The sequence below is a fragment of the Carcharodon carcharias genome, chromosome 3, assembly GCF_017639515.1.
Source record: "Carcharodon carcharias isolate sCarCar2 chromosome 3, sCarCar2.pri, whole genome shotgun sequence".
Lineage (NCBI taxonomy): Eukaryota > Metazoa > Chordata > Chondrichthyes > Lamniformes > Lamnidae > Carcharodon > Carcharodon carcharias.
Window position 1 is genome coordinate 229024432 of NC_054469.1, and position 22011 is coordinate 229046442.

At 54.7% G+C, this 22011-nt stretch overlaps 1 protein-coding gene across 6 annotated transcripts in view; it reads right to left on the minus strand.

Annotated features, from left to right (window-relative positions):
* The window catches only part of rreb1a (ras responsive element binding protein 1a), a 240405-nt gene that overhangs the window by 11115 nt on the left and 207279 nt on the right, over positions 1–22011 (minus strand). For 5 of the 6 annotated variants that reach the window (XM_041183738.1, XM_041183742.1, XM_041183739.1 and 2 more), the window contains 2 exons: positions 12961–13150; positions 4900–7651 (listed from right to left, as the gene is read on the minus strand). In XM_041183738.1, coding sequence (XP_041039672.1) covers positions 4900–7651; positions 12961–13150 — 2942 coding nt within the window. The remainder of the gene's footprint in view (positions 1–4899; positions 7652–12960; positions 13151–22011) is intronic. The other variant, XM_041183741.1, reaches the window with a different exon arrangement.

A 22011-nucleotide genomic window follows, 5' to 3' on the forward strand; every position in this document is an offset into this window, starting at 1 on the left:
CTAGAATGGCTTAAAGGGCCATTCTCTTCTTGATGCACCTAGCAAAACTGCGACAAAAAAAAAAAAACACCCCCCACAGATTACCACGGCTCCTTCAAACCTGGAAACATAAAGCAGAGGGAGAGCTGGCAAAGACTCAACGTTTTGCGGAGAGACAGCCCATCGAGGTTTCGGGTCTGAGACCCTTCCTGATTTGCACAGTATTTCCGCCTTTTTTTTCCCCTGCTTTAGGTGTTCTCCCAACACAAACGAGCTACGCTGGCTTTTGACTTGGGCTTGCACCTAACACGCTTCTGTAACCTTGGCGATGTTCAGCAGCTTTTGCACCACATCCATCAGAAAGAAAAAGAAATTGCCGCTAGCCCGAGGGTGAAGGATGGGGGGGCGGGGGGGACGACAGGGTGTGACCTTCTCTCCTGGAAGGCTCCACAGTTCATGTCCCATACTTACACACGCTGTCTTTACAGAGACAAAGAGGATTTTGTCAGCTATTGCTTTACACGCAAGTCTGGGTATGTTTTTAAATTAGACGCTGCCCCCATGGAGCGGGAGAATTGTGACAGCATTTTTTAAAAAAAGTTTGCACATTCACTCGGATACCCTAAAGTGACCGGGTCTGCAGCTGACTTGAATCCTTTTCACCCGATACTATCTCCATGATGGGCAATGGATAAGGTTGCGCTACACATACTCTTGAGGTGCTGATCAAATTAGCCTCATTACATGTACTTTTTTTAGAAAAAGATATTTTTCCCAATGGGCCACTTGGCTTCGGCCAGGCAAGGACGACCTGTCCACCAACCTGCCCGGCCAACTCCATTCTCCACCTCTTTGTTCTAAAGGACCGGGGCAATTCTCGGCCTCCCTCGGAAGGTGGGACGATCGGCCTTCCAGAAGGGCCCAGTGAAAGCTGGAGAACACTCACCCAGCACCACTGGCGCTGATGGAATCAAACGGTCTTACAAGCACAAGAGGGAGTCCATCTGGCCCCTTGTGCCCGTGCTAGCCTTTTGAAAGCCTGGCAGCCCCATCCATTCTCTGCTTAGGCCTGGGAGTCGAGTGCTGCTCATTCACTTCCGGTTGTTGAACTATTTTTTTTTCCCCTCCACAGAGGCCTTTAAGCCCTCAGGGTGGAATCTTGCGCAGGTGACAGGGGGTCTCGGCTGCCAGCTGGAGTCCCAGGCTGCCTCTTTTCGGGAGGGCCTGCCCCATTAAGTGTTACTTAGGCACTTGACGGCCAGCAGTCGGCCTTCCCTCGAGATCAAGGACCCCGGGGGTGGATGTCCCCTCTGCCGAGAGCTGCTGGCCAATCAGAGGCTTGCAGCTCCAAGGAACAACAGCACCACCAGGGAGACAGTGGCTGCCATGGGTACAACACCCACCCAAGGCCCAAGGTCGTCACCGGATCCCAGGCCAGAGGTGAGCGATGGTTGGAGAGGGGTCACGGTAAGGGGGTCGTGGGGTGGGGGGTGGGGGGGGGGGGGGAGAAAGAAGGACATGGGGAAGGGATAAAGGGGGTCATTAGGCTTGTTGGGCCGGCGGAATAAGGGGTCATGGGGGACAGGGGTAATGGGGTCATGGGGAGGGAGGGAAAGGAGGTTGTGCGGGGGAGGGGGGAAGGAGGTCATGGGGAGGGGGAGAAGGGGGTCATGGGGGAGTGGGGAAAGGCGTCATTGGGGAGGGGGTAGAGGGGAAAGGGGTAGTCGGCAGCAAGGTAGGGGGTTGGTTTTTGTCGGGCCCTTCTTCTCCAGGCTGGGGCCTTCGAATGAGCGACACCTCCTGGCAGCCTGCAAACAACCTCACACTGGTTTGCTCATCGTCCTCCCCAGATGTGAACCCCCCCCCCCCCCACCCCTGCTGGGTTAATACCAGTCATGTTGGGCATTAATTGTCCACTTAAGGGCCTCAACTGGCGGCAGGCCTCCCACTATGGATTGAATTGGTGCGGAAACATGAAGACAGCAGAGTCTCCACCCATCGCCCTCCCACCCAATTAAATGTCCCCTAACATCAAACTCACCATGGGGGAAGGCCATGAGATTCCACCCTCAGTGTATAAGCCCAGACATAGACTGGAAAACAATCCCTCACTTTGGCCCCTTTCAATGGAGAGCCGCCACCTTCTCCTTCCGGCCACACCGTCTTGTGGTGAGAACTCAAAATTGGGGAAATCACTGGTGTGACCTCCAGCCCCTGATGTTGGCCACGGCTCAGTTAGTAGCACACTTGTCTCTGAGTCAGAGGGTTGTGTGTTCTAGTCCGGCTCCAGGGCTTGAGCACAAAATCCAGGCTGTGTTACCAGTGCCGCGCTGGGGGGAGTGCTGCACTGTGGGAGGTGCTGAGCCATGAGGTGGAATGAGAAGGACCCATGGCACTATCCACTATGGAAAGTTACCCTTGGGGCAGAATCTTACAGTCCCGCTGAAGTCGATGGAATTTTGAATGGCTGGCCGCATTTTACGACCCCACCCCCCCACCCCACCGTGAGGGGGGCTGTAAAATTCAGCCCAAGGTGTCTTGGCCAATCGACATCTGGTCCTGTTTGTGGGAGCTTGCTGTGCGCAAATTGGCTGCCACCTTTCCTACATTACAACGGTGACCACACTTCAAAAAAAAAAACCTCACTGGCTGTAAGGTGCTTTGGGATGTCCGGTGGCCGTGAAAGGTGCTATATAAACGTAGGTCCTTTTTTTTTGGTCTCAGCATTAACCCTCAGCTACGTGATCACACGGAATTAGACGCCGTGTGTGAGGGGCAAAAAAACCCACGTTCCATGAGTCTGCAAACCTCATTCTCTTCTCAAAAGGGCCACTTGCACAGCAGCCAGTGAAGCCCCGCCTCCAGTCTGTACACTTTGATCAACTGCAGGTGGAGGTATGATTCCAAAAATCATCTCAAAAGCCAATTATCTATCATTCCCATAATCCATGGACCCTTGAGGGGGGGGGGGAAACTCCACGCAGCTAAGTCAGTATTTGTGGTTCCCCAAAAATGAAATTGTTTGTAGAACAAAAACAGAATTACCTGGAAAAACTCAGCAAGTCTGGCAGCATCGGCGGAGAAGAAAAGAGTTGACGTTTCGAGTCCTCATGACCCTTCAACAGAACGACAGTTCTGTTGAAGGGTCATGAGGACTCGAAACGTCAACTCTTTTCTTCTGTCGAAGGGTCATGAGGACTCGAAACGTCAACTCTTTTCTTCTCCGCCGATGCTGCCAGACCTGCTGAGTGTTTCCAGGTAATTCTGCTTTTGTTTTGGATTTCCAGCATCCGCAGTTTTTTGTTTTTATCTCTATGAAATTGTTTGCAGGAGGGGGGTTTGCAATTCATTGCCCAAGTTTCAAACCGTTCGCAAAGCGACTGGGGGCTCCGTTCAGGAGGCCCCAAAGGCAGAGAAAGCATTCGGCCTGCTCAGAGCCAACACAGAGGTCACAAAGCCAACAGCACAGTGTAACTCCGCTACTTCCAAACCCCACCAGGAAAAGTGCTCACACCTGAATCAATCCCGCATCAAAGTGAACAAGACAAAAGCTCAGGCGACGAATGCACACCAAAGCTGCACAGACACACACACACACAATGACTCACTGGCCTTTAGGCCCAACGTCTGACTAAATTCAACACTCACCACCACCCCCCCCACCCCCCCACCGTCACTCTACCATCTGGACTCTGACCGCAACTGAGCGCTCAGGGAAAATGAGAAAGATGAGATTTATCCGGCAGCAGCTGCTCACGTCAGAAAACCGGGAATATTATTTTTTTGCCGGTGTTCCGCAGGGAGCGCTCGGTTTCTCCTTAGTATGGAGGGTTAAAAATGGCTTCCGTTGCCGGAAAGCAGAACGTCACTGCTCGCTACAGCGGCTCAGGCTGACCCTCGTTCCCAGGATGTAACCATCCGCTTTGCTGACCAGTTAACACGACCCCCGCTGCCCCTCCCTCCCTCCCTCCGGCTCCTCAACCGCTAAAAACGAAAAAAGAGACGACGCAGGACAAGAACGTTCCGGAGACCGTCTCTGCTAACGTGCTGGGCGACCTCCTGCACCCGCTGCTGGCTGCCAGTGACTCACACGTGGACAGACTGGCAGAACTGGTATGGCGCAGCGGGCCGCCATTTTGGCCTTTTGGCTGGAATTCATCCCCCCCCCCCACCCCCCACCCCCACCAAGTGGTTGCGCTGATACCCCCTGACGTCGAAGGAGCCACCAAGACCTACATTCGAGGCCAGTATCTTCTAACCAGGTCTCCCTGGAACCCTAGGGTTCTTACCAGCAACAGGGGAAGGATTCCGCACTATTTTCTAACCACTTGAAAATTGTACCAAATTTTTCAACTCTCACACCATATCATTCTTACATTTAACAAATATATCTTTTTCTGTGTGTATTTTCATTCATTTGTTTTACTCTGGTGGTTTCACTTTCCTCTTGTAAAATACCCCACGGCGGGTGGAGAGGAGGGAGAGAGAGAGAGAGAGAGAGAGAGCGTCGGAGTTCCACAGAATTTCACAATGCATCATAGGGTCCCTCAACCAAAAATAAGGCCCTGAAGCGGAGTCGCAATTTGGGGGTGGGTGGGGGGGGGGCGGGGGGCGCTTCTCTGCTTCTCTCTTCACAGGCGCGGCCAGGCCCTGGTGAGTCTGGGCTCACATCCTGTACAGAGCGGAGCGAGTCTTGGTTCAGCTCCATCATCAGACCCGAGCGCGAGATCACAGCCTCGAGGACAGAAACAGTCCAAATTCTAAGCAGAGAGGCAGGGCAAGGCTGAAAACAGTTTCTAACCCCCCCCACCCTCTCTCCCCCTGCCCCCCCACAAGGCTAGCTGTCTGAGTTAGGAAGAATTAAATGCATTTATTCTTAAATGACTTATTATTAAACACACGATCGTGTGTCGCGCTTACCTGTGTGGGTTAACATGTGGCGCTGCAACGAACTGGCCCATGGGAACAGGCGTGGACAGTATGGGCAAGTAATTTTTTGCACGGAGTTGGAATAGGAATTCTTCTTCCCCTTCAGGATCTTCAGGTCTCTCTTCCCGTTTTCCTCAGGAGTCTTCTCCTCCTTATTGGGTTCCTCTTTGACGCTGGTGGACAGCAGGAAAGGGCTGAACTTGTTTGTGTCGGTGGTGGCCAACATCTTCTCCACGCTGGCGAACTCCCCGCTGGACTCTGGATCCACGTTGTTGCTGCTGCTGGTGATGCTGGGCCGTATTCTCTTGTACCGGATGCCTCGCCTTCTCCCTTTCCTCTTGCCTGGCCCCACCAGGCCCGCCGCAGCTTTCTCCATGGCGCGTGGTTGGGCCAAAGCCTTCACCGCGCCGTTGGTCCCCGTCTGGGCCGGGGCCTTGGTTGCCAGGGCAGGCCTCGAGCCCTCCGCCTGGTCGGGCGACGAGACGGGCTTCGTGGCCTCGGCGCCATCCTTGACGTCCCTCTTCAAGAGGGCCGGAGCGGACGAGACGGAAGAAATGATCTGCGCGATGGACGCCAAGGGCGGGAGCTCTTTCGCGGCTGCAGGTTTGGGCAGGAGCAACGGGGGAGGCGGCTTGGGCCTCAGGGGGCGCAGCAGGCTGGCGCCGGTAACCACGGCGGAGATACTGGCGGGACTCAGGGCGGGGATCAGGCCCTGTAACTGAGGCGAGTGTTTCGTACTTACGTGCTTCTCGGGGTTAGGCTTTGCCTGGAGGGCTGAGGGGTACGGCGGGCAGTTGAACGAGCCGCCGTTGACAGCGGGCTGGCTCTCGTCCTTGTTCTCCTTGCCGAGGTTCGTTTTGTCCTTCGGGGGGTTCTTGGGGACCGACAAGTCTATGGGCTCCAGGGTGCTGTCAAACTGTGCGATGGGTGAGATGAGTTTCCTGAGCAAGTGACTCTCCTGGTTGTACGGGTGCAAAGAGACATTTTTGTTCTTTTGAGAAAAGTCCAGAGGTTCGTCCAAGTCCATTGAAAAGATCCCCATGGGCTCCATCTTTAAGGAACTCTGTGGCAGTGGACCATGCAGGAATCCGTTGTGAGGCTCCTTGTAGGGCACCGGAGAGCCGCCCGCAGATACGCTCTCCTCGGATAAGGTGGGGGAGGCCGCGCCGTTCTCGCCCACAAGGCAGTCGACCAGGAGGATGTGTTTCTCCATCTCCTTCTCCTCGACGTGCGTGTGCTGCTTGAGAATGTGCCGGATGCAGTTGTTCTTTGTGGAGAAGCCCATGTTGCACTCCCGGCACTCGAAGGGCTTCTTCTGACAGCTGCTGTGTGTCCGCAGGTGGTGCCGCAGGGCCCGGTAGTACTTGAGGTCCTCGCCGCAGTACTTGCAGACAGTGTCCGGCGAGCAGAAGGAGTCCACCAGCTCGGCAGTGTGGCTCTCCACATACTCGATGTTCTTCTCGATGTCCTTGCGGGTCATCTTGAGGTGCTTCTTGCGCAGGTGCCGCTCACAGTTGGCTTTGACCGTGAAAGGGTAGTGGCAGATTTTACAGATGAACGGCCTCTCCCCGCTGTGTGTGCGGAGGTGTCGGATTAGTGCAGCTTTGTCTGCGGCGATGTACGTGCAGATGTTGCACTGGTACGGCGAGATGCCTAGGTGCGAGCGAATGTGAGCTTTCAACACGCCAGAAAAAGCAAACACCTGGTTGCAAAAACGACAAGGGTACAAGACTTTCTTTAACGCCGGCACCTTCTTGCTGGACGTCCCTGTCATCATGTCTTGGAGGTCTCCGTCCATGACTTCCTGCTTGATGGCCCCGTTCACCTCCATGGGCATCAACGCCTCAATAAGACTGTCCTGCTCGAGCTGAGTCTTCATCTCAATCGGACTCAGGGGCTCCGTCTTTGGCTGGACAAATGGCTGTGATCCATTCAGGGGCTTCAACTTCAGGTCCTGAGGGCCGGACGCTGGATCAGTGGCCGACTTCACCAGCTTCAGTGGGGGAGGGGGGTGACTCGGGCTCACGCAGCCGGGCAAAGCCTGCTGGGCACTCATGAGCAGGGGCGGGGTGGAGGTCACCACGACGGTGCACGGGGCCACCAGGGGCTTTGGCTTGAGCGGAGGCATCTGCCTGTAAATGGACTGCGTCGGGGTGGATGGAGCCTTGGAGAGCGGCGGGAGGCTGATCTGAGAGGGAGCAGAGGAAGCCATTTTCAGGATCTGCTGAATGTCAGCAAACTCGATGGCGGACTCACTGGAGATGGGCTTCACCACGATACTGCTATCTGGCTGGATTATAAAACCTTTCTGGAAGGACTGCAGGGACAAGATCTTAACCTTGTCCTGAATTGGTGAGAGAGAGGACAGGCTAGCTCCCAGCGAAGCCAGGTCTAAGGGTGGTTGATCGTTCACAGTAGCACAGTTGGCCTCTTGAGGTAGTTTCCACGGAGACGTCTCCACCCATATACTGTGGATATCAAATTCGGTGTTATCCCCTCGTCTCACGGCCTTCGCCTCTTTGGCATGCTGTAGGCCCAGCGATGCCATGAAGCTTTTCTGCTTTAAGTCCACGTCGGGTGGGTGCTGAGGCTCTGGCCTGGGTTGCCCTCCTTCCAGTTGTCCTCTGTGGGTTTCCAGGTGCAGGTTGAGAGCCGCCAGCATGGGGAAGGCTTTGTTACACATTTCGCAAACAAACCGGTGAAACTTGCTCGTGCATCTCCTCAGGTTCAGTTCGGACCAGACCTGCAGACGTGCAAAGAAATGGCAAAAATAAATGGAGAGACAAGGTGAAAGGGTGGTCCCTCTACAACACACGCTTTGCACAAAAATACACCAACATTAGCGACACCCTCATCAAAACCAGGGCTCCTTGATTTGTTCACCTAACAAAGGAATCGGGGCATTTTTTTGTGCATCTGAATGTTATGCTCAGTCTGCTGAGAGTTAGTGGTTCTGCAGCATTCCCCGCATTAATTATAACACAGTCCGATACAGGAGTATGCACCTTCTGTCTTTTGCACCTCAGCCTCAACCCTTGAGAAGCAGCCTCTACTGCACTGGAGTTACTTTTTTTCAGATTGTTCTAGATTTTCCCAGCCCCCAGCAGGACAGGGTTCTTGGGGCTCCTCTGCGTGACGCTGTCAATTAGTTACCCAATTAGTGGCAGCTCTTTTTTGTTCTTTAACCCAGTCCCATTGGAAAATGGAGATTACTCGACTCTTCTGGGATGCTGACAGCCATCAGCAGGAGACTTCACCCAATCAGTGCGGACCTAAAACAAACCAATGTCTCAGAGGCAAAGGTTAGTGCCTCCCTCACTACAGCGTCACTCATCCAGGCATTCGACGCCATCATCGGGATTAAACGGTGCAGTGAGTATTTTAGTATACAAAGAGCACGTTACTTTTTGAAGGTGGCCAAAAAGCACCGTTCTTTGGCCTATTTAGCACACAATGCAAGGTATGTGCACGTGAAACCAAATAACCAATGTGTCTCCACATACACAAGAACAAAACGCTGTGTGCAACACCATCCAGTTCAAACGCTCAATCAAGGACTTGGTGGGTGGTGTAGTGGTAATGTCATCGGACTAGTAATCCAGAGGCCCAGGCTAACGCTGTGGGGACAGGTCCCACCACACGTAGCTGGTGGAATTTAAATTCAATGAATAAAGTCTGGAATTGAAAGCTGGTCTCAGTGATCGTGACAACTACTGATTGTTGCAAAAAGCCCATCTGGTTCACTCACGCCCTTTAGGGAAGGGAATCTGCCATCCTTACCTGGTCTGGCCTACTTGTGACTCCAGACCCACAGAAATGTGACTGACTCTTAAATGGCCCAGCGAGCCACTCAGTTCAAGGACAATTAGGGATGGGCAACAAATGCTGGTCTCACCAGTGACACCCACGTCCCATCAAAGAATAAATCAAATAAAAACAAATTAAACTGCCCTTTTGACAAAGATCCAATATCTTCTTTGCTCCTTCTAACTAGGTTTTATTATTATATGCACACCATTTACATAAATTCACTCTCTCCACCACCGACATACAGTAACAGCAGTGTGTATACCATCTAGAAGATGCACCGCAGGAACTCACCAGGGCTCCTTAGACAGCACCTTCCAAACCCATGACCACTACCATCTAGAAGTACAAGAGCAGCAAATAAACGGGAACACCGCCACCTGGAAGTTCCCCTCCAAGTCACTCACCATCCTGACTTGGAAATATATCGCCGTTCCTTCACTGTCACTGGGTCAAAATCCTGGAACTCCCCTCCCTAACAGCACTGCGGGTGTACCTACACCACATGGACTGCAGCGGCTCAAGAAGGCAGCTCACCACCACCTTCTCAAGGGGGACTAGGGATGGGCAATAAATTCTGGCCCAGCCAGTGAAGCCCAAATCCATAAGTGAATTAAAAAAAATCATCCTAAAGCAGGATAAGATGGTGGGGAGTCAGCATCCCCAGTTCATCACCCTCCCAGTTTTCTGGCCTTTAAAGCCAGTGGGCAGGAAACCCTGAAGTGCCAGATTACTGAAGGTGCACACTCTCTCCATAAAAGTCTCTGCACTTGGGAGCACAATCTCGCAAAATGTGACCAGCTCACCGTTTCTTGGTGTACACTTGTGATGAAATGATTTGGGGGGGAAAAAATAGTTATGGGAGGGGTGGTGGTTATTGGGCTTTCTACATCCGTAACAGCTTCATTCATTAACAGGGTCTATTTCAGTGTAGCTACACTATAGTCCAGTTTGCATTAAAAAAAAATGCGGTGATAATGGAACCATGATCAAGCAGCGGGTAGCCACAACGACTGATCACGGGACGTAGCTAAGAGTGTCACTGGCCCAGCGGATAACAGTAGTGCCTGCCCTGACCCTCCACACGTGGGGTAGTACAAGGTGGGAGGTGAAGGGGGTCCTCAACTGGAGCTTCTGAAGAGAATTTCCTGGAAGGTTTTTTATGGGTTTTCCCACCTTTTAACATATAAGAAACAATCAGCAATTCCATCGGTAGGTTCCACACACACTTTCTTTTATTGGGTGTCACTGACAAGGCCAGTATTTATTGCCCACCCCTAATTGCCCTTGGACTGAGTAGCTTGCCAGGCCAATGCAGGGGGCATTTAAGAGTCAACATGTTACTGTGGGTCCAGAGCCACCTATAGGCCAGACCAGGTACAGGCAGGAGATGATGTTCCCTAAAGGGCATTACTGAACCAGAAGGGGTTTTATGACAATTGATGACAGTTTCATGGTCACCATCCTAGATTTTATTAATTGAATTTAAATTCCACCAGCTGCTGTGGTGGGACTTGAACCTGTGATCACCAGATTAGTGACCCACTGGACTTTACCACTAAACCACCATCGCCCCCTGCACACACTGACTGAACTTGCACAGTAAGCTCCTTTTTGATTTCCACACTAAACCCGCCTCCTCATTAAGATGCTGCTGGGGTGTCCTCAAGAGGCCAGCCCCAAATTGGCGAGGTGCCCGTCAGGGTGAGTTCACACTAACAGTTCACCCACTGCATTATAATGAGAGCCCACTACAAAAACCAGACTCCTGTAGCTGACTCCTGCAAGCACTCCCCCAACAACCCCCCTCCCAACAACCTAATAAGTTCACGCACCAATATCGCCCCAGCGTACGCCATATCGGAGGCACTGGTTATGTAAGAAAATATTCCAATGAAATGTAATGAGAGTTTCCCTATACCCCCAATAATTGGTGAGTAATTGGACATTTTTTTTTATTCATTCATGGGGTGCGAACACCATTGGCAAAGCCAGCATTTATTACCCAGCTTTGGTTGGCCTTGAGAAAGTGGTGGTGAGCCTTCATCTTGAGACCCTGTGGTTCATCGGGTGCAGGTAGACAGCGCTGTTAGGAAGGGAGTTCCAGGATTTTGACCCAGTGACAGTGAAGGAACGGCGATACTGTTCCAAGTCAGGATGGTGAGTGACTTGGAAGGAAACCTGACAGTGATGCGTCTGCTGCCTCTGTCTCCTTTTAGATACGGAGGTTGTGGGTTTGGGTGGTGCTGTTGAAGAAGCTTTAGTAAAGTGCTGCAGTGCACCTTGCAGATAGTACACACCGCAAGAAGGGTGTGCCAGCTGTGGAGGGAGTGAATGTTTAAGGTGTTCAACAGGTGCCAATCAAGCAGGCTGCTTTGTCCTGGATGGTGTCGAGCTTCTTGAGTATTGTGGGAGCTGCACTCATCCAGGCAAGTTGGGGGTATTCCATCACACTCTCAACTTGTACCTTGTAGATGGTGGACAGGCTCAAGAGGTCAGTTACTCACTACAGAATTCCCAGCCTCTGACCTGCTCTTGTAGCCAAAGTATTTATTTGGCTGGCCCAGTTCAGTTTCTAGTCAATGGTAACCCCTAGGATGTTGGTGGTATTTAATTTGGTGTTGCTATTGAACAATGAGGGGAGAAGGCATCCGTGTGGCACTAATGTTACTTGCCACATCAGTCCAAGCCTGAATGTCGTCCGGGTTATATTGCATGCAGACACAGACTGCTTCAGTATCTAGAGTGGCGAATGGTACTGAACATTGTGCAATCATCAGCGAACATCCTCACTTCTGACCTCATGATGGAAGGAAGGATGAAGCAGCTGAAGATGGTTGGGCCCAGGACATTACCCTGAGGAACTCCTGCAGTGATGTCCCAGGATTGAGATGATTGACCTCCAACAACTGCAACTATCTTCCTTTGTGCTAAACATGACTCCAACCAGTGGAGAGCTTTCCCCCCAATTCCCATTGACTCCAGTTTTGCTAGAGCTCCTTGATGCCACACTTGGTCAAATGCTGCCTTCGTGTCAAAGGCGGTCACTCTCACCTCACCTCAGGAATTCAGCTCTTTTGTCTATTCTTGGCCCAAGGTTGTAATGAGACTCGGGACAAGTGGCCCCAGCAGAACCCAAACCAGACTGAGTGATGTATTACAGAGCGACACCGATGTATTTGGAGGTATGATATCTGCTGCTGAGGAAGCAAAGCCCATGAGTAAAGTCAATGGGAATCAGAGGGAAAGCTCTCCGCTGGTTGGAGTCATACCCAGCACAAAGGAAGATGGTTGTGGTTGTTGGAGGTCAATCACCTCAGCCCCAGAACGTCACTGCAGGAGTTCCTTAGGGTAGTGTCCTCGGCCCAAACATCTTCAGCTGCTTCATCAATGATCTTCCTTCCATCATAAGGTCAGAAGTGGGGACGATCACAGGAGTTCTTAAAGTAATGTCCTCGGCCCAACCAGGGCCCATGTGTTGTCCACTGTTGGCTTTCGCCAGCTTTGATCTGGGTAGGGAGATGTTGGGACAGGACTCAGCTTCTATTTGCTATCAACCTCTGACCGGAAGGCATGCGTAAGGCGAGGACAAGATGAGGTTTAGCTCCGAGTTCCTGGCATCCCTCAATGAGGGCTGCATGTTGGTGAGTCAGAGCGTTGTTACTGATCCAATGAACCTCAACACCAAGTGCTGTCGTTAGGAAGGAGAAATGGGGGGATTTGGAAGAAGGGAATAAACTTGGGAGGAGTGGAGGCAAATGGTAAAGTACAGTTATTACCACAAATTATTACATGGGCGGAAATTTTACAGCCCAGTCACGGCGGGGGTGGGGCTGGAAAATGCGGCAAGCCATTAAAGAGTCCATTGACTTCGGCGGGACCGTAAAATCCCGGCCCTGTGAGTCAGCGAGGGACAGGACACCAGTTTATCTTCCCCAAATATAGTCAATAGCAATTCTTCAATAAAAGCAAAATAGTGCGGACGCTGGAAATCTGAAATAAAAACGGAAAGTGCCGGAAAAGCTCGGCCGGCCCGGCAGCGCCGGCTGTCGGGGGAGGGGGCAGAGCCGGCGTTTTGCGTCCGCGCGGCTCTCCCTCAGAGCCCTCGCGTTACTTCTGAAGAAGAGTCGCATTCAACTCGAAAGGCCGGCTCTGCTCCTCCCTCCGACACAGGCGGCGCTGCTGGTCCCGCCGAGCTTTCCCGGCGCTTTCGTGTTTTTATTAGCAATTCTTCGGCTGGTTTACCTGAGAAATAAGAGGGAATTTCCGGCAGGAGAAGTCGATGAATCCAAGGTCATGGAAGCCCACGGGAATTGTGGGATTGTTCTGGATATAAGGCTTTCCTGAAACGTCTGTTGGAAGCTGCTTGTGGATTATGGTGTTATGACGTAGCAAACCGCGGTGTGTCTTAAAGGAGATACAGCAGAGGTTACACCTGGGCGGGAAAGATCAATGGGGTACACGGTCAGTGTGTGTACAGAAACATGGTTCCAAGTAACTGCTGCCCACACCTTTGGTTGGCGCTCGGGAGCCAAACATCTTGTGTACAACAGTGAATGTGCAACGTATCTTTAAAAAAAAAAAGAATGGCAATATAGCCAAAAGGTCCTGCCCCCATCTAATTGTGATGCTGCTTTAACCGAGGCTTCTAATGCATGTAGGGGTACACGGCTTGGTGAACTGTCAGTTACCCTGGGTGGGATCTGTTTGCAACCCTTGAGCCATGGGTGAGCTTCTGACCACATATCCACGCCATCATTAAGACCACCTATTTCCACCTCCGTAACATCACCCGACTTTACCCCTGTCTCGGCTCATCGACTGCTGCAGCCCTCATGCGTGCCCTCGTTACCTCCAGACTTGACTATTCCAGTGCGAACCTGGTTGGTCTCCCACATTCCACCCTCTGTAAACTCGAGGTTCTACAAAACGCCACTGCCCACGGCTCAACTTGCACCAAGTCCCCATTCGCAAATACTCAGTGTGCTCGCTGACCTACACTGGCTCCCGGTCAAGCAACGTCTTGGAGCTTGGTCAAAAATGTGGATTTTAAGGAGTGTCTTGAAGGAGGAAAGAGAGGTGGGGGGGGGCGGGGAGGAGGAGACTGCAGACAGGTTCACACCATGTCACTTTACACACACCATAAGCAATAGAAAGCACTGATTATCACCCGTGGGGAGGCTGTTCGGGGGTGGAGAGGGGGGACAAAGGCTAACATCGAGCAGAGAACAGACACCACGACAACAAAGGTCCACTTGGCGGACATCAGATGTTGAAGCTTAACAAGACTATGAATCATGGGTAATGTTTCTGTCAATCCTTAAATCTCAAGCTGCTGCTGCCCTTACTCCAGCCCACCGTAGCCAACAACAACTTGTATTTATAAGGTGCCTTTAACGTAGCAAAATGTCCCCAAAGCGTTTCACAAGAGCGTTAATAAACGAAAGCCGCATCAGGGGATATTAGCTCAGGTGACTGGAAGCTTGGTCAAAGCAGTAGGTTTTAAGGAGTGACTTAAAGGAGAAAAGGGAGAAGGAGAGGCGGAGGGGTGTAGGGAGGAGAGGCGGAGGGGTGTAGGGAGGAGAGGCGGAGGGGTGTAGGGAGGAGAGGCGGAGGGGTGTAGGGTGGAGAGGCGGAGGGGTGTAGGGAGGAGAGGCGGAGGGGTGTAGGGTGGAGAGGCGGAGGGGTGTAGGGAGGAGAGGCGGAGGGGTGTAGGGAGGAGAGGCGGAGGGGTGTAGGGAGGAGAGGGAGAGGTGGAGAGGAGGAGGGGTGTAGGGAGGAGAGGCGGAGGGGTATAGGGTGGAGAGGGAGAGGTGGAGGGGGAGAGGAGGAGGGGGAGAGGAGGAGGGGGAGAGGTGGAGGGGGAGAGGTGGAGGGGGAGAGGAGGAGGGGTGTAGGGAGGAGAGGGAGAGGTGGAGGGGGAGAGGCGGAGGGGTGTAGGGAGGAGAGGCGGAGGGGTATAGGGTGGAGAGGGAGAGGTGGAGGGGGAGAGGTGGAGGGGGAGAGGCGGAGGGGTGTAGGGAGGGAGGTGGAGGGGGAGAGGTGGAGGGGGAGAGGAGGAGGGGGAGAGGAGGAGGGGGAGAGGTGGAGGGGGAGAGGAGGAGGGGGAGAGGTGGAGGGGGAGAGGAGGAGGGGTGTAGGGAGGAGAGGGAGAGGTGGATGGGGAGAGGTGGAGGGGGAGAGGAGGAGGGGGAGAGGAGGAGGAGGAGAGGAGGAGGGGGAGAGGAGGAGGGGGAGAGGAGGAGGGGTGTAGGGTGGAGAGGGAGAGGTGGAGGGGGAGAGGAGGAGGGGGAGAGGTGGAGGGGGAGAGGCGGAGGGGTATAGGGTGGAGAGGGAGAGGTGGAGGGGGAGAGGAGGAGGGGGAGAGGTGGAGGGGGAGAGGAGGAGGGGTGTAGGGAGGAGAGGGAGAGGTGGAGGGGGAGAGGAGATGGGGGAGAGGAGATGGGGAGAGGAGGAGGGGAGAGGAGGAGGGGAGAGGAGGAGGGGAGAGGAGGAGGGGAGAGGAGGAGGGGAGAGGAGGAGGGGTGTAGGGAGGGAGGTGGAGGGGGAGAGGAGGAGGGGTGTAGGGAGGAGAGGGAGAGGTGGAGGGGGAGAGGAGGAGGGGGAGAGGAGGAGGGGGAGAGGAGGAGGGGGAGAGGTGGAGGGGGAGAGGAGGAGGGGGAGAGGAGGAGGGGGAGAGGTGGAGGGGGAGAGGAGGAGGGGGAGAGGAGGAGGGGGAGAGGAGGAGGGGAGAGGAGGAGGGGTGTAGGGAGGGAGGTGGAGAGGGAGAGGTGGAGAGGGGAGAGGCGGAGGGGTGTAGGGAGGGAGGTGGAGAGGGAGAGGTGGAGAGGGGAGAGGCGGAGGGGTGTAGGGAGGGAGGTGGAGAGGGGAGAGGTGGAGGGGGAGAGGAGGAGGGGTGTAGGGAGGGAGGTGGAGGGGGAGAGGTGGAGGGGGAGAGGTGGAGGGGGAGAGGAGGAGGGGAGAGGAGGAGGGGTGTAGGGAGGGAGGTGGAGAGGGGAGAGGAGGAGGGGGAGAGGAGGAGGGGGAGAGGAGGAGGGGGAGAGGAGGAGGGGGAGAGGAGGAGGGGGAGAAGAGGAGGGGGTAGAGGAGGAGGGGGTAGAGGCGGAGGGGTGTAGGGAGGGAGGTGGAGAGGGGAGAGGTGGAGGGGGAGAGGAGGAGGGGGAGAGGAGGAGGGGTGTAGGGAGGGAGGTGGAGGGGGAGAGGAGGAGGGGGAGAGGCGGAGGGGTGTAGGGAGGAGAGGGGGAGAGGAGGAGGGGTGTAGGGAGGGAGGTGGAGGGGGAGAGGAGGAGGGGGAGAGGCGGAGGGGTGTAGGGAGGAGAGGGGGAGAGGAGGAGGGGTGTAGGGAGGAGAGGGGGAGAGGAGGAGGGGTGTAGGGAGGGAGGTGGAGAGGGGAGAGGTGGAGGGGGAGAGGAGGAGGGGGAGAGGAGGAGGGGGAGAGGAGGAGGGGGAGAGGTGGAGGGGGAGAGGTGGAGGGGGAGAGGAGGAGGGGGAGAGGTGGAGGGGGAGAGGAGGAGGGGGAGAGGAGGAGGGGAGAGGAGGAGGGGTGTAGGGAGGGAGGTGGAGGGGGAGAGGTGGAGGGGGAGAGGTGGAGGGGGAGAGGAGGAGGGGGAGAGGAGGAGGGGTGTAGGGAGGGAGGTGGAGGGGGAGAGGAGGAGGGGGAGAGGAGGAGGGGTGTAGGGAGGGAGGTGGAGGGGGAGAGGTGGAGGGGGAGAGGGGGAGGGGGAGAGGCGGAGGGGTGTAGGGAGGAGAGGCAGAGGGGTGTAGGGTGGAGAGGTGGAGAGGGGAGAGGCGGAGGGGTGTAGGGAGGAGAGGCGGAGGGGTATAGGGTGGAGAGGGAGAGGTGGAGGGGGAGAGGTGGAGGGGGAGAGGCGGAGGGGTGTAGGGAGGGAGGTGGAGGGGGAGAGGTGGAGGGGGAGAGGTGGAGGGGGAGAGGTGGAGGGGGAGAGGTGGAGGGGGAGAGGCGGAGGGGTGCAGGGAGGAGAGGGAGAGGTGGAGGGGGAGAGGTGGAGGGGTGTGGGGTGGAGAGGGAGAGGTGGAGAGGGGAGAGGCGGAGGGGTGCAGGGAGGAGAGGGAGAGGTGGAGGGGGAGAGGTGGAGGGGTGTAGGGTGGAGAGGGAGAGGTGGAGAGGGGAGAGGCGGAGGGGTGCAGGGAGGAGAGGGAGAGGTGGAGGGGGAGAGGAGGAGGGGGAGAGGAGGAGGGGTGTAGGGAGAGAGGTGGAGGGGGAGAGGAGGAGAGGGAGAGGTGGAGGGGGAGAGGAGGAGGGGGAGAGGTGGAGGGGAGAGGTGGAGGGGGAGAGGTGGAGGGGTGTAGGGAGAGAGGTGGAGGGGGAGAGGAGGAGGGGGAGAGGCGGAGGGGTGTAGGGAGAGAGGTGGAGGGGGAGAGGAGGAGGGGGAGAGGTGGAGGGGTGTAGGGTGGAGAGGGAGAGGTGGAGGGGGAGAGGCGGAGGGGTGTAGGGAGAGAGGTGGAGGGGGAGAGGAGGAGGGGGAGAGGTGGAGGGGTGTAGGGTGGAGAGGGAGAGGTGGAGGGGGAGAGGCGGAGGGGTGTAGGGAGGGAGGTGGAGGGGGAGAGGAGGAGGGGGAGAGGCGGAGGGGTGTAGGGAGGGAGGTGGAGGGGGAGAGGAGGAGGGGGAGAGGCGGAGGGGTGTAGGGAGGGAGGTGGAGGGGGAGAGGAGGAGGGGGAGAGGCGGAGGGGTGTAGGGAGGGAGGTGGAGGGGGAGAGGCGGAGGGGTGTAGGGAGAGAGGTGGAGGGGGAGAGGAGGAGAGGGAGAGGTGGAGGGGGAGAGGAGGAGGGGGAGAGGTGGAGGGGGAGAGGTGGAGGGGTGTAGGGAGAGAGGTGGAGGGGGAGAGGAGGAGGGGGAGAGGCGGAGGGGTGTAGGGAGAGAGGTGGAGGGGGAGAGGAGGAGGGGGAGAGGTGGAGGGGTGTAGGGTGGAGAGGGAGAGGTGGAGGGGGAGAGGCGGAGGGGTGTAGGGAGGGAGGTGGAGGGGGAGAGGAGGAGGGGGAGAGGCGGAGGGGTGTAGGGAGGGAGGTGTAGGGAGGGAGGTGGAGGGGGAGAGGTGGAGGGGGAGAGGTGGAGGGGGAGAGGAGGAGGGGAGAGGCGGAGGGGTGTAGGGAGGGAGGTGGAGGGGGAGAGGAGGAGGGGGAGAGGCGGAGGGGTGTAGGGAGGGAGGTGGAGGGGGAGAGGAGGAGGGGGAGAGGCGGAGGGGTGTAGGGAGGGAGGTGGAGGGGGAGAGGAGGAGGGGGAGAGGAGGAGGGGAGAGGAGGAGGGGTGTAGGGAGGGAGGTGTAGGGAGGGAGGTGGAGGGGGAGAGGAGGAGGGGGAGAGGCGGAGGGGTGTAGGGAGGGAGGTGGAGGGGGAGAGGAGGAGGGGGAGAGGAGGAGGGGAGAGGAGGAGGGGTGTAGGGAGGGAGGTGTAGGGAGGGAGGTGGAGGGGGAGAGGAGGAGGGGAGAGGCGGAGGGGTATAGGGTGGAGAGGGAGAGGCGGAGGGGTGCAGGGAGGGGTTCCAGAGCTTGGAACTCAGACAGCTGAAGGCGTGGCCATCAATGGTGGGGAGATTAGAGTGGGCGATGTTTAAGAGACCAGAGTTAGAGATGTGCAGACAGGTGGTGGGACCGGAGGAGATTGCAGAAAGAGGGAGCTGGATCTTTTGGTGGGGGGGAGGTTCCCACCACCTCCCCCGCCCTCCCCTGTTTAAGTTTCAGGACAAGCTCTGTCTAACAGCTCCCGGCCTGGGAGGTAGTCCCGCCTCCGAGAGCTGCTGGCCAATCAAAAGGCTGGCAGCTCTCCAGCCTCAGCAGTGCCACTGGTGGCCGCTCCTGGGACTGCAACAGTCCAGAAGAAGGCTGGAGCATGGATTTAAGGTCAGTCTGGGCTCTGGCAGGTCCTAGGGAAGGGGCAAAGGGTTGGAAGTTCGAAGTGGACGGGGGGGGGGGGGAAAGAAATGCAGGGGTGGGAAGACCTTGAGGGGGCCTCCGATAGACACTGGGGTCCGTAATGGTGGCAACCCCTCTCCTTTGACCAGCCACCAGATCATCAGTATTTCACAGCACATTCTCAAAGGCCACAGTGAGTCCACATTGTGGGTACAAAGTAAACAGCCAACTTGTGTGCACCCTGATCCTTAAAAATATAAGGGTAAGTTTGGCAAGGCTCCATCTCCAGACGAAGGTCCGTCTGGCTGGGAGTGCAGAGGCCTGTAAGCACATTTTACAATGCACAGCTTTCTACGTTAACTTCAGGCTGGTTATCCAGCCTCTTTACAGCTGTGAATCCTATGCACGTTCTCCATTTGCCTTCCCCAAAGGCATCGCTCGACAGTATAAACCAGGGGGCACGTCTGAAAAGCCTGGCCTGTTAAGAATTGGCCTCTTAAAGGTGGGTAACATCACGTGGAGTTCACTCCATGGGGAAAGGACACGGTCTAAGGCTCTTACGCCACAGTACGCGGAGAAGATGGAATTCATTTAAAACCCCCCAGGGTGTAAGCACCAGAGAATGTTTGACATGATGTGTAAATGTTCATTGTGAACATAACCTGTAATTCTAAGTAAAGTCAGACACCCCTCGAGTGCCACCTGCTGTATTGAAAGAACATACATACGAATTAGGAACAGGAGTAGGCCATTCAGCCCGTCAAGCCTGCTCCACCGTTCAACAAGATCATGGCTAATCTTAATGTAACCTCAACTCCACACTCCCACCTAACCCCGCCCCCCCACAATATCCTTTCACCCCTTTGCTTATCAAGAACCTATCTACCTCCGCCTTAAAAATATGAAAAGACTCTGCCTCCCTCTGATTTGCACACCTGTGTGGCAGTGAATAGAAAGGTTTGGAACAAGATGCAAGAGCTGGTTCCCTCTAAGTCTGCTGTGGTAGGGAAGCCTCCTCTGGCATGGGGTGGGGTGGGGGTGGGGGTGCTGGTGGTCATGTGGTGGGGGCCCATGGGGCGCGGCTACTTTTCAGGGCGGGTCACCCTGGAATGCCCCACCTTTCACCCACCTCACGCAGCAGCGCTCTATCAGCCTTCCAATGGCGTTAGCTGCTGTCTCGCTCCAAGGCCCCAATGCCTTGCCACCCCCCACCCACCCACACTGAGTTTCCTTTATAGCCTGGCGCTTCTTCCTCTATTCCGCCCCCACCCTTCCCTTCCCCCTCCCCTTGCCCACACACACAGCCTTGGCACCCTGGTAAATATTTATATTTCAAATCGATTTTGCGCTTTTGCAAAGACGGAAGCTATTTTTGGCCTCTATTTGGTAAATGGCCACATCTCTTTGAGTGTTGGCTGCGAAGCAGGTGTTCCAGGTTTCCCATTAGGGTGAGCTCAAAAGCCAAAACTGTGCTGGGTCCAGAATTGGGGATGGTTTTGGGGGGTGGGGTGGGGGGGGGGGGCGGCGTTGGTTGCTAATGATTCAGATAAGCTGCCCCGCAGTAGGTGTGCTACCTGCTCTTGTCTAGTTTTTCAGGCAGCAACAAAAGCTGCTGAAAGCAATCGGGCCGACTCATCTCAGGCACATCATGGAGCCTTTCTTACTGCTTAGCTGGGTAGATTGTAACGACAAATCCTTTCCCTGATTGGCTAACCTTATTCACGGGTGCCTTATCTCACTGCATAATGAAAGTTTAAAAAATAAATCATTAACGTTTTCTGCTTGAAATTTACTTTAAAAAAAGACACTTTTGCACGGCGATGTGAATTAACGCAAACGTATTAACGGCCGGGACTGTTTCCAACTTGCAAACGGGGGTCACGCAATTAGCCAGCATTCCTGAACAATCAGCGACCCACTATCAGACCATCAGTCGCGGATTTGCAGGGGGCAGATTTCTAAGAGACACCCAATGTCCGACAGTAAAAGCTCCCTTTCCGTATCCACCACTTGTTGACACGTGCAACCACATCCTGGGCACTAGCAGCCAAATGAGATTAAACTGTTGTGAAAGCATCCACCATAAGGACGCAGGGCTTTTGTTTTTATATATATCAGTTCCAGGTACTAAACTCACAAGCCACTCCCAAAAGCTTAGGCTAAATGTGCAAACCGAGCTCAAGGACAACAGGGGTCATTGTAAATCCAATCATGCTGCTGGAGGACTGAGTTACAGAGGGGAGTCTCTCCGCACCAGATTTGGACATATCAACTCAAGACTCTTTCAACACCCTTTTTATCAACACCTTTCCTTTCATGTCATCCCGAGTTTAAAAGTGAGTCACATTTTCATCGCTGATGCAATTTCTTCGAACCAACAGCAATGAATTAGGTCAGACGATTTACATCTTATCGTGTCAGGAGATGCTGTCACAGTGATTTGTGCCTCATTCCATAATCCTCAAGTTCCCATTTTCCTTAATCCTGTCAATCTTTTTTTGTGATTCAAATTGCGTTGTCAGTGACACTGAACCTCCAGAAATTAAAAAGAAAACACATTTAAACAATCAAACCTAATTAATGCAGACCTTGGTGTCTGTTCAATCTATAATACCCCCCCGCCCCCTCCCAACTTAAATATCTGCACCTCACCATTGCTGTTCCTCACTTCTGGGCAAGGTCAGCACGTGCAATACTCAAACGATTCGGCTTCAGAGACATGTAGGGAACAATAGAGGAATCTGGTGTGGGAATTCTGGCTCAGTTCTCTCTTCAGTGCCTGGGGAATACTCAAAACAGCAACGACTTTTAACATTTTATAACCCCTTTAACATAATAAAATGCCCCCATTGTCAAAGAAAGTTTGGCATCGGGCAAGGCGATTGGGGGCAAGTGACCAATAACTTGGTCCAGAAGTTAGGTTTTAAGGAGTGTCTGAAAGGAGGAAATAGAAAGGAGGAAATAGAGAGAGAGAGAGAGAGAGAGAGATGAAGGGGTGTAAGGAGGGAATTCCAGAGCTTGAGGCCTCAGCAGCTGAAGATACTGCCTCCAATGATGGTGCAGTGGTTAAAATCGAGGATGCACAAGAGGCCAGGATTGGAGGAACACGGTTATCTTGGAGGATTGTAGGGGGTCTGGAGGAGATTACAGAAATAGGGAGGGATGAGGGCCGTGGAAGGATTGGAAAAGGATAAGAATTTTAAAACTGAGGCATTGCCAGCTCATCCCCCACAACTGTACTGTCAGACTGATTCAGCACAGACCAAGGCCTGAGACTGGATGTTTCCTAAATTCTACATTATTGCGCAGTGATCCATCAAGGCAGCTCGAACTCCTCTGCTCGCACAGCGATCCTGAGCAGACACCTTGTTTGAACAGCAGAGTGTAAACAGCCAGTTTTCAGTTCAGCTCAGCTCCACTCAGTCCT